Here is a 14,239-nt window from a genome sequence, read left to right as displayed (position 1 = left end):
ACTCAGTAAGGCTTCTGAATTACTTCTACTTCTGATAATTATCTGGTTTTATATCTAAATTAATGAAGTATCTTACTGCAGTACTTAAAATACTGCAGTTGCCTTGAACAACATCAGTTTGCATCTTTCTAGATGTCTATATTCTTAAAGCTTATCAAATTCCTTAATATAAAAATGAAAGATCAATATGTAAAAGGTGTGTTTATCTCAGAATGCCAACCTGGTTTCTGAAAACACATTTTAAAATCTATCTAACTAGTCGTCTAACTTTTACAGTCTTTAATGGTGATACCCAGCTGACACGGTGTATTGCCCAACCTGGCTTCTTAGTATTTATCCACCAATGCCCACACCACTGGTCAGAAAGTGGCTAAGGAAGACATTTGAGACTATAAAAATGAAAAGCTAAGTAAAGGCAGAGTCCACTTTCCTAAATTGTCCTTCTGTAATAAAAAGAACTTGTCATATGAAATGTGAAGATGCATAACACCAAAACATGCATGAAGACTGTAATGAGAGGGCCTCCCTGATGGCACAGGCAGTTGAGCGCAGCGTTGTGAAGCTGACTGCAGCCTCTGCAGTGCCAGTTTGATCCCTGCTGGCTGTGGAACAACCCACATAGCGTGGCAGACCTCTCCTGTCTTGCCCGCTGCTCCCCTCAGCAGTGTATTTCAGTCATTCTGCCTGTTCTGTTCCCCACTCTGTCTCTGGTGAATCCTCTCACCCCCCCCCCCACACCTCTGGCCTGTGCCCCAGTTCTTGTATGCATAAATAAATCTTTTTTTTAAAAAAAAGACCGTAATGAGAATGCATGATAGTTATTGCAGGTCTATGAATGGTGCAGTAATTCACATAGTATTTAGGAGAGAGTAGCAAGGGTCAGGTCAGTGGCTTTAAGCAGTATTCCCACATCACCAGGCTGGTCAGCTGTCAGGACTGAACAACGTGAAAAGCAACATCAGTTGCTCTGAAACTGGGGACCAGAATCCTGGCCTGGGCCTCTCAAGAAGAGGATCTCCACCCGTGAGGCACGGAAGCTCCCAGAGTGAGTGGGGAGCTGTCCTTGAGTCTCCAGTTTGTTTGGGTAGCTGATCTTAGCTTTAGCAGTACCCACTTCCTCACATCTCCCACAGCTAACTGCTGAGGACCAGCAGTTAGGACTATTTCCCCCAAAATCCAGAACAACTTTCCAGAAAAGTTCACAGTAAAGAGGGAAGCACAACTATGGCAGGTTCCTTTCAACTTCTCCCTTGAGCATAATGGGTAACAACAATAGAGATGGTCTCCAACTTACAATAGTTTGACTTAAAATTTTCCAAATTTATAGTAGTACAAAGATAATTTGCATTCACATGTTTACTTCTGATTTTCACCCAGGCTAGCAATATGCAGTACAATATTCTCTTGTTATGTGAACAACCGCAATGAGCTACCTTTTTTATAGCTGAGTAGTATTCCATTGTGCATATATACCCCATCTTTATCCACTCATCAGTTGATGGGCACTTAGGTTGTGTCCATATCTTAGCCATTGTATGTAATATTGCAGTGACATAGGGTTGCATATATCTTCTTGAGTTAGTATTTTCATATTCTTTGGATAAATACCCAGAAATGGAATAGCTAGATCATAAGATATTTCTATTTTTAATTTTTTGAGGAATTTCCATGTTGTTTTGTATGATTGCACCAATTTACATCCCCCCAACAGAACACAAGGACCCACTCTGTTTTCTCCACATTTCACCTTACACTTATTTCTTGTCTTTTGACAATACCCATCCTAACAGGTATGAAATGATATCTCATTGCCATTTTGATTTGCATTTCCTTGATATAAATGATGATGAACATCTTTTCATTTACTTGTTGGCCATCTGCCAATCTACTTTAGTGAAATGTCTATTCAGAACCTCTGCCCATTTTTCTAATTAGGTTTTTGTGGGTTTGGAGTTAAGATGGTTGAGACAACTACCATATGATTTCACTCATATGTGGAATATAAACAAGCAAAGAAAACAAACAAGACAAAAAGAAAAACGAACTCTTAGATACAGAAAATAATTAGTAGTTGCCATAGGAGAAAGGGGTTAGGCTGTGGGTAAAATGGGTAAAGGAGATCAATTGTGTGGTAATCGATGGGAACTGGACTTTTGATGGTGATCATTTGTACATCCAAATATCAAATTATAATGCTGTATATAAGCAGCTTATATAATGTTATAAACCAACATTACTTCAACAAAAAATTATTAAAACCCAAACCTAAAGAAAATTTCATCTCAATAAATGATCTAATTTCTCAAAAGGGGGGAAAGAGCGGAAGGGTTCATCCAGATTGTTTTGTTATACTGGTTGCACAAAAGGATATTGACAATAATTAAAGTTCCTGAAATTGTATACATGTCAGGAGAATTTCCAGTGTGTCAGCCTCCAAAATGAAAAGTTTTCTCAATTTGCCGGAGAAAATTTAAGTTCTTTTCCCAGACAAGAAAAAGGTTTTGATATACGTATTTTTATAGATTTTTGAGTGACTTACAAATCTCCAAGTAATTCACATGAACAAGGTTATGTTTTGTGACAAATGTATGCTTTGTGAAATTGCTAAAAGAATATACAAAAAAAAAATCAATCAAGTTTCCAGTATAGATAAGGAGAGCTTTATCTAGCTTAGGTCAAAGTAAAGAGTATCATAGTGATTTCAGCTAGCTTAGACACTTATAAATGGGCAGGTTATTGAGTTGCACCCACCTACACAATTGTTAGAAGAGTAGATCTGACTAACATTTAACTAAATTTTAAAATTCCCAAAGGGGGAAAATAAAGTTAAAATAGTGACACAGACCTAGAGCAACTTAAGAAATGAGAGTGCTAGGAATTCTTGGAAAAGGCAGAGCAAAGAAAAGGAGCCCATTTTTGCTCAGGGAAAACTACAAACCAAATGACAGCAGCCAACACTCATAAATAAAAAATCAGGCACTTGAGAGTTTTACACAAGGCTCATATAATTTATTTTGGTAGGATGACCCTGGATGTGTAGGCTTAAAAGAACATGTGCTATTGAACAAGAGGACTGTTCCAGGATTTATTCAAATACCACTTTAAAATAACCTCAACCCAAAATACTATTTTAAACAAGTACAAATGAGAGAAAAGTGAATTAGGATGAGAGATGTTAGGAAGAAAATTAATGAAGCACAGGTGCCAGGCCCATCATAACTTACAGAATAAATGTATGGGCTAACTTAATAAAGACTTTTGGTTAACGGGCCTCCCTGGTGGCACAAGGGATTAAGATGCAACCTATGAAGCTGTCTGCAGCCACTGCAGCAAGAGTTCAATCCCCGGCCAGGGAGCTACCCACTTGGTGCAGCAGACCTCTCCTGTCTCGCCCGCTACTCCCCTCAGCAGTGTATTTCAGTCAATCAGCTGTTCTGTTCCCCACTCTGTCTCTGATGAATCCTCTCACCCCACACCTCTGGCATGTACCCCAGTTCTTGTATACATAAATCAATAAATAAATCTTTAAAAAAAAGACTATTGGTTAAAAATAAATATACACTTGCAGAAGTTTGAATCTATAACCCCCAAAGCAGATACAATGATGTAAATCAATCTTACCCTGATAAACATAATTTGAAAAAAAAAGTAATTTTTAAAATAAAATAGTATTGAGACAATAAGACATTGCTTCAAAGCAATAAAAACTTAGGCTTATTTTATGATTTTCCTCTAAAAACATTTCTAAATTCTAAAATGCTTCAGAATTTGGCATATTTTTGACAAAGGCACTAAAAGCAAAGGTCTAAACTATCTACTTATATAGCTCTTTGGGAACGATGGGAAAACATTTTTCCAAGGGCAAGCTGTGCCAAATGGAACTCACTGTGGTCCAAAGAGAGGAGACAGCCTGGGCACAGAGAGAACCTACTACAGACCCCCCCAACCCTCTGGCAAGTATCAATGCCAGAGTTAGACTAAGGTCAGTGACAGCCCATCCCCCCAGGGCCAGGTCAGGTTCCAGCTCATTTACACATTCCCAGGCCTCACCCCAGGCACCAAGCCCCCAAGGACAGACTCCATAATTGGCACCACATTTTTCTCCTTCTCCTCTTACAGTCCAGTCCTCTGGAGTCCATCGTTCCTGTTCTGGGAAATGAGTATAAAGCAGAATGATCTACAGACACAAAAGTATATAGGCCTCTTCTGAGGCCCATCAGGAAAGGCTGCACTACTGCACTGTCATGACGAGCTTTGGGGTTACCAAGAACGGTGGGCATGACACTGACTGCACAGCACAACCCTCCAGCCTAATACCCAAGACCTGACTCACCCATACCGTCCTCAACCACCCCACGCACAGCAGTCATTCTTCCTTCTTAGGCCTGTTGCGCCACTGGTCATTACTACCTGTTTCCCACTTATGCTACATGAGCTTATTACATGCCATTTTTACTGCATAATTCTAGTTATTTCAAAGAATATATATGCTCAAGGAAAGCACTGGTTCTTTTATTACTGATATTTTTTACAGCACTGTGAGAAATGCTAGGCCCACACTTATATTGGAATGGTGGGAGAAAGAATCAGGAGACACAGTCCTTGGCTTCCTGGCTTCCTACAAAGATAGACATTACACTGATTTCAGAGCAACATATTAATTCATGACCATAGTTTCTTTAAAGGAGGCTGCTATGTTTTTTCATCTTCCTCCCTAATGCGTAAGACATGTACGTGCTAGAATATTTGCCCAGTATGTGAAAATTAACAATACTATGGTAAAAAGAAAAGTATGTGAGATTTGTAAGTAAAATCAGGCATGATTAACTGGGCATGCTTTATTATTAAATCTGAACTGTCAGAGAAGGTGGTAAGGAATAGTCAATTGCAGAAGATGTTGGAAGTAGAAGAAACAAGGAAGAGAGATGAAAACAAAACTGAATTACTTCTGCAAAAGTGAACAGAAAATGCCACAAACTAAGACTTTTACTCTGTTCCCCCAGACAGGACACAGTGTGCAGCTGTCATTGAACAAGTAGCCTTTAAGAGGTGCTGTGAATACCAGCCGGCAGGTAACAATAAAAGCTGCACCATTAAACTGGATTAATTTGTTAAATCCACCTAGTCTCCATACCAAGCAGGGGTTACTCAGTTGGTATAGAATCTGAAAAGTTTCAAGAGAATTAGTTTACTTTTGCTTTAGTTCACATGTTCCTTATGTGATCACTATACATGAATATACAGCTCGCCTCAATATTCCCTATTGGAAATTTGAGGCTATTCAAGATACCAATGTCCTGCCAACCTAAGGGTACATTGTATGGCTAAATCTGAGTTACTGTACAAGAATTTTTTTCATGCTGTTATCTGGAATGTTTTGTGAGAATCCTTGGGATTAAAGCTTGGTTATAAGGTTGCTGAACCTGACAGTCCCGTATTCTTCACAAAACTAAAATCTGTGAGCTTGATACCAAATCCAGATACAACATTCCCATTGGAAGCCATACTTGAATTTTCTTGCAAAAAATACTAGTAAAATACTAGCATAATTTTATAGAAAATAAGAAGAAATGAGGCTTTGAAAGAGTTTGAAGCTTGGACATGAAGTCACATTAGCACTTGCATGATTTATTCATTCAAGGACTATTTGTGCACATCTCCTCACTGTCAGGGACAGTGTTCTGGGCACGAGGGACACAGCAGAAGATGAGACATCATCACTGCTCAACGAAACCTCCATTCTGTTTGGGGATGTGTGGGCAGGGAATAGCCAACCTACAAATATGTAAAAATAGCACATGCATGGATGCCAGCAGATATTAGGGAGGAAATTAAAGCAGCATAAGTAACTGAGTGGGGAGAGGCACTTGCATGTCCAGAAAAGTCTTCACTAATAAAATGATTGGCTATTTCATTAGAGAACCCAAATAACTGAGCGGGCAAGTCATGAGGAAATCCAGGAAAAGAGCATTCCAGATACTGGAAAGAACAAGTAAGAAAGTCCTGAGCAGGACAGATTTGATAAACGCAAGTTCAACTTGGAGGTGGACATCTGGACCAGAGTCTGAGAGGGTGCAGAAGAAGATGAGGTAGTGAGCCAGGCCAATCTGTAGGATCCTCCAGGCCAATCTTAGGATTCTGGCTTTTGCTCTGTGTAGGGTGGGAAGCAACTGGTCGATTTACAGGGAAGGGTAGTAGGATTTAGCAAACACATCTTCTGAAAATTCAAGATTTTCTAAGGTCTTCACTTACACTAACTACATGAGTACATGTATATTGTCTGAAAGAATACCACAATATATTCATCTGTTTAACTCTTTCCTACAGTGTAAGTTCCAAGGAACTGGGAACCCTGTTTGTCTTGTTCACCATTGGATCTCCACAGTTTAAAATAGTGTCCCATACATAGGAAACACTCAAGGAATATTTGCTGAAGGTGCAAGTGAATGTATAAATGCATGACTAGAGTCTTTGAATCTATCCATTTAGCTTGAAAGTTTAAGAAAAGAATACCTTTTCTTAAATCACCACTACTCAAACTGGCCAATAGTGAATTTGGATGTAGATGTCAACTGCACCTTGGACACTGGAAATAACTTGTGCTTTGCTACTTACCTTAAGGAATAAAAGTTTCTTGCATAACTTGGCAGTAAATTTATTTCTCTGGGAATCTGTGATAAGCAGTGTTTTAATAAATGAAAAAGAGGAGAAAAGTAAACACAATTTTTATAAAGTTGTCATGGCCTGACACAAAACTTTAAGTGGGGGTTATTTTTAAACTATTTTAAATGGCTGTGGGAGGAAGGATTTGGTTTATGTCCTGGGAAGTACTTTTACTCCCAAAGGCTTTAACTAGCTGTCCACCAGGGGAAAGGGCACTAAAAAAAATAGTTTAGGCTGTTCCTTGCCTAAGAAATGTGGTCCAAAATGAGCTTCCTAGTCTCCCTGTGAGTGCAATATAAGAATACAAAACTTAACCATCACATGGGACAAAGTCACGAAATCCTGGATGTTTGGTCAAGAGGTTTAATATCATGCATACTTCACAGCTTGTCCTGTTCAGAATGGAAAAACCAGTAAAAATGAGCCTTAATAAGGATGAGAAAATATATGTACAGCTGTTCTGTGAAAACAAGCATTCCAGTTTTGCATGCAGAGATATGACAGAAGTGATAACCAAACTGAAACAGTTAATGATGTGGGTTCCAATTGGGAAATATTGAAATTTACAAATAAATAAATGTCTAAAATGCATATACATAGGAGCATAGAGTTTCACATTTTTATCTTTCTTTATATGAATTCTAATGTCTCAAAGATGTGTGTATATGTGTGTGTGTGTGTGTGTATAAACACTTTAATTGCAACACTTTTTAAAGCTTCTATGATGCCATAAATGTTATACTGTTACTTTCATCTCCTAAAAAAGAGAAAAATCAAAGTATGTTTCTCAATTTTTTTTCCTATACATCCACTCAAAAAGACTCTCCCTCAGAAATCCAGGGTATATTACTGAGGCTTTGTTTTCAGGGGACAGAGGCCACTGCAGAGGCTTCCTGAGCAAAACTGCACACTTTTCCTAAAATCCATGTTTTTTATGAAATAAACATTTTTTTATTGAGCAAAAAAAGCCCCCAGATACAGGAATGAATTAGAGTTAAGTGACAGGAAGACATTCTGTCTTTGAGGAACAAAATATTCAAACCTATTGTGTGGCTGTGAAAGAGTAGAACAAAGGAAAGATTTGGATTAAAAAAAATTATTCCAAATTTCATAGAAGTTCTTCTAACATACAGAACTGAAACCACCTCCCTTTGCAATGATGAGGCTCAAATAAAAACAGCTAACATTTACTGAATGCCATGTTTTTAAGTTCCTTAAACATATTCTCTCAGTGTCTGCTAACAAGCTATACATGCAGAAAACAAGGCTTTCAGAGGCCTCAAGGAACTAAGTTGTTCAAAACATATACTCAGCTACAGTAATTAAGACTATGCAGTACTAGTTAAAGATAGAGATTAAAGGATAGAACAGAGTCTGGTAAGAAACGCATGCTTCTATGACTCATGAAATTACTTTGAATTGCTTTCCACAGGGTATTGAGACAATTAAATGGGATTTCTTTTAAAATCTTTTCAATAACTAGTGCTCAACAACTAGAATTCCACATGCAAAAGAATGAATATGGACCTCTATCTCACAACATAGATAAAAATTAACTCAAACTTAGTTCAAAAAAGACCTAAGCAGTATAAATCTTTGTGACCTTGGATAAAGCAATGGTTTCTTAGATATAGCATCTAAAACATAAGCAACCAAAGAAAAAATAGATTTTTTTAGACACCATCAAAATTAAAAGCATTTGCGCTTCTAAGGGCCACAATATGAAAGTGAAACAACCCACACAATGGAAGAAATTATTTACAAGTTATATGTCCGATAAATATCTAGAAGCAGAATATATGGAGAATTCTTACAATGCAACAATTTAAAAAATAGATAACCCAAATGAAAAATGAACAAATTCCTAGAGTACAATGTAGGTAAAACTTAGATGACGTTGGGTATGGTGATGAATTTTTAGATACACCACCAAAGGTACTCTTATGAACGAAGATGTCAATAACTTAGACTTCATTAAAATTAATAACTTTTGTTCTGTAAAAGAGATTTTCAAGAAAATGAAGAGATAAACAATAAACTGGGAGAAAATTTTGCAAAAAAAAATTTGAAAAAATTAACCCAATTTAAAGTGGGTTCAAAGACCTGAACAGACACTTTACCAAAGAAAGCACACAGATGGCAAATAAGCACATACTCTACATCATATGTCATTGAGGAAGTGCAAATAAAACAAAAATGAGGTACCACTACAAAGATTACAGCAGCCCAAATCCAAAAACTGACATCACCAAATAATGTTGAGAAAGTGGAGGAACAGGAACAGTCATTCATTGTTAGTGGGAATGCAAAATAGTACAGACATTATGGAAGACAGTTTGACAACTACAAACCTAAGCATGCTCTTACCGATGAGCCAGCAATCACCCTCCTTGGTGTTGACCCAGAAAAAAAAAAAGCTGAAAACCTACGTCCACACCCAAAACCTCTATATATGCGTGTGTATATATATATATGTATATATATATATATATATATATGGATATTTACAGGAGCTTTACTCATAACTGCCAAAACTTAGAAGCAATCAATGTGTCCTTCAGTAGCTGATTGAATAAACAGTGATATGTGCACAGTGGAATATTATTCAACACTAAAAAGATTAAGACATGGAGAAACTTAAATACGTATTACTCAGTGAAAGAAGACAATTCAAAACTTTACTAACTGTATGATTTCCACTATATGACATTCTGGGGAAAGCAAACCTATGGATACACAAAAAAGGTCAATTAGGGAGAGGGGCTACTATAGGCAAAACACAGAATTTTTAGGGTAGGGAAAACATTCTGCATGACACATTGTAATTTATCCAAACCCACAGAATATGCAACACCAAGACTGGAACCTAATATAAACTGTGGACTTTGGATATCAGTAGTGCATCAGTTTGGGTACATCAATTGTAACAAATATATGGAATGGTGATAATGGGGAGGCTCTGTATATGTAGGGATAAAAGGGATATGGGAAGCTCAGTCCCTCCTTAATATTATGGTGAACCTAAACCTGCTCTTTTTAAAATCTATTACAATAATAAGTGGCGAATTTGAGTAAGTATTTCTCCAAAGAAGTACACAAATCGCCAAAAAGCAACTTTGCACCAAATGTTCTTTCTGCTTCCCTTATAGATGCAACTGGCTTGCTCTTCACTTTTTTAGGTTCCTGTTCAAATGTGATTTTTATCAGGAAGGTCATCTTATCATCCATAAGATAAACAATCTTAACTCCCTGCAGCCAGCACCCCACTCCCCCCTTGTAGTTCACTATTTTTTTTCACAGCACTTTCTTTATCACCAACATTCATGTATCCCACACACATACATCCAGTCTCTGAGTCCCTAATTAGAAAGCTGCCTGGCAGTTACCTACATATATATATGAACAGTGGATGAATTAATATGGACTCAAATTCTAAACACACACACACAGTGGTGTTCCACATACCAATTCACACTCAACACCAAAATTCTTCAATGAAACCTTTGCAAGACATAAGAGAAGTGAAGATTTCAAGAAGAGTAGGTATTCTTTAAAATGGCAGAAATGGTAAATTTTGTTATTTGAATTTTATTTCATTAAAATTACATATATCACTATATATGTGTACACACACATTGAATTATACATAATGTACTGACCCCCACAACTACTTAACACTAGTACAATTAAAACATTTATAACACTGTGACTATTCATGGGTTTAATGCAATGAGCCTAGATTGCTAAGGTAAATACTGAAAAGCTGAAGTGCTGAAATGAACAATTACACATTCCTTCCATAGTTCAATTATTTATTTACTGTGTGCTTACCTGTTGCTAGCAACAGTTAGGTGCTGTGGATACAGGTGTTCAAAAAGCCTCTTGACTTTTGCCCTTATAAGGTTCCTGATCCAGCAGGAGAGCTTGACATTAAATAAGCAACTAATCACTAAATAAATGTAAAGCTTGTTACAAGGGGTGTTAGGTGAAAATGCTGGGTTCTATGATAGAATTTAACAAGTAGATCTGATTTAGGTAAGGAAGATGGGCAATAGGCTTCTCCAGGAAAATTATATTTAACTTGAAACTAAAAAGATGAGAAACTGTCAGGTAGAGTGAGCATAAAAGTATTACCCCCAAATTGAATAGCACTGCAAAAGTCCTCAGGCAGAAAAGAATCTGTCATACTTGAGAAAGCTACAAAGGTGGTTTTCATCAGAGATGACTGTCACAAAATGAGGCTGGGGAAGAAGGCAGGGGTCAGTCTACACAGAAACTTACAGGCTCCTCTGCGGATTCTTACTTCCTACAGTGGGTCCAAAGGGAAGCCACCCCAGAATTTTAGCAGGGAAGCAACATTATCAATTAATATCATAAAAGCATCATCCAGGCCCCCTCTTTGGAGAGGGAAAAATAGAAGAGCAAAGAGGGAAAAAGTCAAGAGGCTTTGGTGGTTGGGGGTAGAAAGAAAAGATATTTTCTAGGTATGATTCGAAGTTTTAGAATTTTTACAGAATTTATAACTCAAATTTACATATTGGGGGAAATTTTTCTTCCAGAAAGACCAAAGCATAAAAAAGGAGAGAATACTTAGCCAAGATCCTGGACACATTAGTGTCAATCCATCTCCAAAGCAAATCCTACAAACATTTCAGGCTACTTTCAGGAGCCCTGAAACCTTTTCACATAACTAGTTATGAGAACCCAAACTATCACTAAGCATCTTGAAGGATATTTTCTTATCTGCAAGTTTTCAGGGAGTGGCAACCAGTGAGTTAGAAGCCAAAAGTTCATTATACATACGAGCACAGGGAATGCTGCCTGTTCTCAATTAACCCTATCTGTAAACTAGTCTGTCCTTTAATTTTTTTTTTTCTATAAAGGACCCATTCTGGGAGAGAAATGCCCTGCTCAGTATATGCTTTGTTAAAAGCTTTAGTTACACACACACACACACACACACACACACACACACACACAGAGAGAGAGAGATAGAGAGAGAGAGACATGAAAGGCATTCCAGATTATTCATGTGCATCTGTCTCCTTAAATTGCATTTCAGATACTAAAGCAGAATAGAGACTGTGATGGATATCACACAATATACAAAGAGTAAATGAAAGACTTTCATTATTGCAGAAAAGCAACTACACATTATACATGCATGCATTTCTTTTCCTCCTAAAGTCCTGCTACCCACAGTGGGTCAGATAAACAAAATCTGTATATACATCTTATAAACCTTGCAAGACATGGAATCACAAGCTGTTAAGTCAAGCTTATTCAGCTCTCCCAGAGTGTAAAGATGAAGATAGCCATCAACAATTTTTACAGCTGCATGACAGCTATCTCAAATGCCTCTTGACTCCACTGCATGTTAAGGCAACTCTTCCTAAGAAGACTTCCCTCACCTTTTATAGTAGAGCTGATTCTCCATCCATTCTCCCCTATGTCCACTGTACCTTGTACATATCTCTATCAATATTTGAAACTGTCTCCTCTTCAGGTGGGAGCTCCCTGATGCTCAGTGCTCCCAGACCTAACACAGGGCCTTGAAAGGTTCCCAAATGCTTGTGGAATGAAATGAATAAACCCACCCAACCTCTGTAGTTTTAAAATGTTTTCCACCTGCAGTATTCTAAATGTTAATGACCAGCAATTCGGTGCCATTTCAGACAATTCTCCATTTTCCTTCATTTCTTTCTACTTCCTGGTAGAGATTTCTGATTGGAAGTACTGCACTGCTTAGAGGGTATTTACAAAAACTAATTTTAAGAATACTGAGAATATTGCTTGCTGCTCAAATTATAGACTGGTTTTATACAGTGATTTTGAATAGAGACTAGAAAAGGCCTTTATTCTCCCAATGCATCCCATCCAGTACCATGTCACCATATCCTTTTAGCTGACACATCAGATAATCACTTTTTTAAAGGGCCACCTTCATCATAACAAAGAAATAATGTCCTTGGTAAGGGCGGAGAGAACCCATGAGTTAAATTCATCATCAGGGTCTAAATTATTTAGCACCACTTAAACCCTAAAAGCTCTGGGCTACCTGTCTTGTGGTTTATGGCACTCTCGTCTAACTTTACAATTTCCCGATTGTGAAGCAACAATTTAATTCCACAGTGCAAAATCAATACAATTTAAATATACTGTTGGAACTGACATTCTCTAGCAAATGAAAAGATTTGTTCTTCTATTGACACCAGGGATGACTGTAAAGCTGTTTTTATCGATACTAAGAGGTCCTCAGGACCATTGCAGAATTCAGGAATGAATTCTTGCTGAACATAAGAGACTGACCCCGTATTTCCATGAAATGATTGGGATTCCCTATGGCCATCCAAGTTAGGATACCTAGCGCTGACTTAACTTTGTGAGGGGTTTAGAAGACATCCTGGAAAGGAACGGACCTTAGGTGGTATTAACAAGAGATAGCCAATAGGCTTTTAGGATATTCTTTTGCTAATTTAGTGTTTTATCAAACAGGAACGTCTATCCTCTTTTTCACTCTAAATTATTGCTATATTACTAACACAACTACGAGTGGAAAGGCTGGGTGCAGCGGTCCTGGTTTCCAGGGTTATTTAACTGGAATGATCGGGGACCAGTCGCTAATGCAGAGTGGCAAAGCTAATTAAAACACACCAGCTTAAATCCATAAGCTGCACACTTCTCCCCAAACAACAAAACAGGCTGGAAAAGGCAAAAAAGATGGAAAATTGACAGTATCACTCAACCTCCAGCAAGTATTGATCTTCCGTTCCGCCTAACATTCATGGTGGCTGAGAGGCTGAGGATGGGGCAGCGGAAGGGCCAGCTGGGTGGGTCTGACCCCTTGGTCTCAACAAGCTTCCCGCGTGCACTCGCTGCACCTGCACATAACTAGTTTCCTTGCACCTGTCATTGGGAAGATTGGCGTCTCCTCTAACTGCCCAGAAAAACAAGAAAAACATTTTTAATGAAAATGTAAATAAAGCAGCAGCAAACTAATGCTTGCATTTATCAGCCGATCAGCGCCCCGTTGGTCAGCAATTAGGGGGCCCCGCCTTCCGCTGCGCACTCCCAAGGACAGGAGGTTAGACCCAGCAGCCGCCAGCTAGGCCTGGCAGAGCAGGGAAGACCCGCCTCGCGCCGCGCTCGGGGAGATGCTCAGGCGCTGCCTCCCCGCGAGGCTGGCGGTCACGGCCGGGCCGGCGCCCCGCAGGGAAGCCGAGCCCCGCGGGCGCAGCATCCCTGCGCCTCCTCCCTCCCTCCGCGCCCGCGCCCGCGCCACCCACCTTGGGCGTGCGGATGTGCTCCATGGCGGGTCCGGGTCTGCAGGGGCCCGGGCGGGCGCGGCCTCACGCACCTGCGCGCGTCCGCAGGCGGCAGGAGCGGCCGGGGAGGGGGCTCGGCGCCGGGCGCGGGCGGGCGCGGGCGGGCGCGGGCTTGGCTCCGCCTCCAGGTGCGGCGGCGCCCGCGCGAGCCCGGTGTGCGGGGCCCGGGCGCCTGCGCGGCGCGCCCCGGCCACCTGCCCTGCCCGCGCGCCCCGCCTGCTCTCCGGCTGGGGTCGCCCGGGCTGGAGCCG

General features: G+C 39.6%; 1 protein-coding gene across 1 annotated transcript in view; it reads right to left on the bottom strand.

Moving 5' to 3' along the window:
- MTMR7 (myotubularin related protein 7) overlaps positions 1–13,973 on the bottom strand; it is a gene marked incomplete at both ends in the record, with an annotated part of 83,368 nt that extends 69,395 nt beyond the window's left edge. The window contains one exon of the mRNA XM_084231858.1: positions 13,950–13,973. Within this exon, the coding sequence (XP_084087984.1) occupies positions 13,950–13,973 (24 nt within the window). The remainder of the gene's footprint in view (positions 1–13,949) is intronic.
- Positions 13,974–14,239: the final 266 nt, after the last annotated feature.

Source organism: Talpa europaea (genome assembly GCF_964194135.1).
Source record: "Talpa europaea genome assembly, chromosome: 4".
In the NCBI taxonomy this organism is placed as follows: domain Eukaryota; kingdom Metazoa; phylum Chordata; class Mammalia; order Eulipotyphla; family Talpidae; genus Talpa; species Talpa europaea.
Note: the sequence above shows the minus strand (reverse complement) of the source record. Positions and strands in the feature narration are given on the sequence as shown.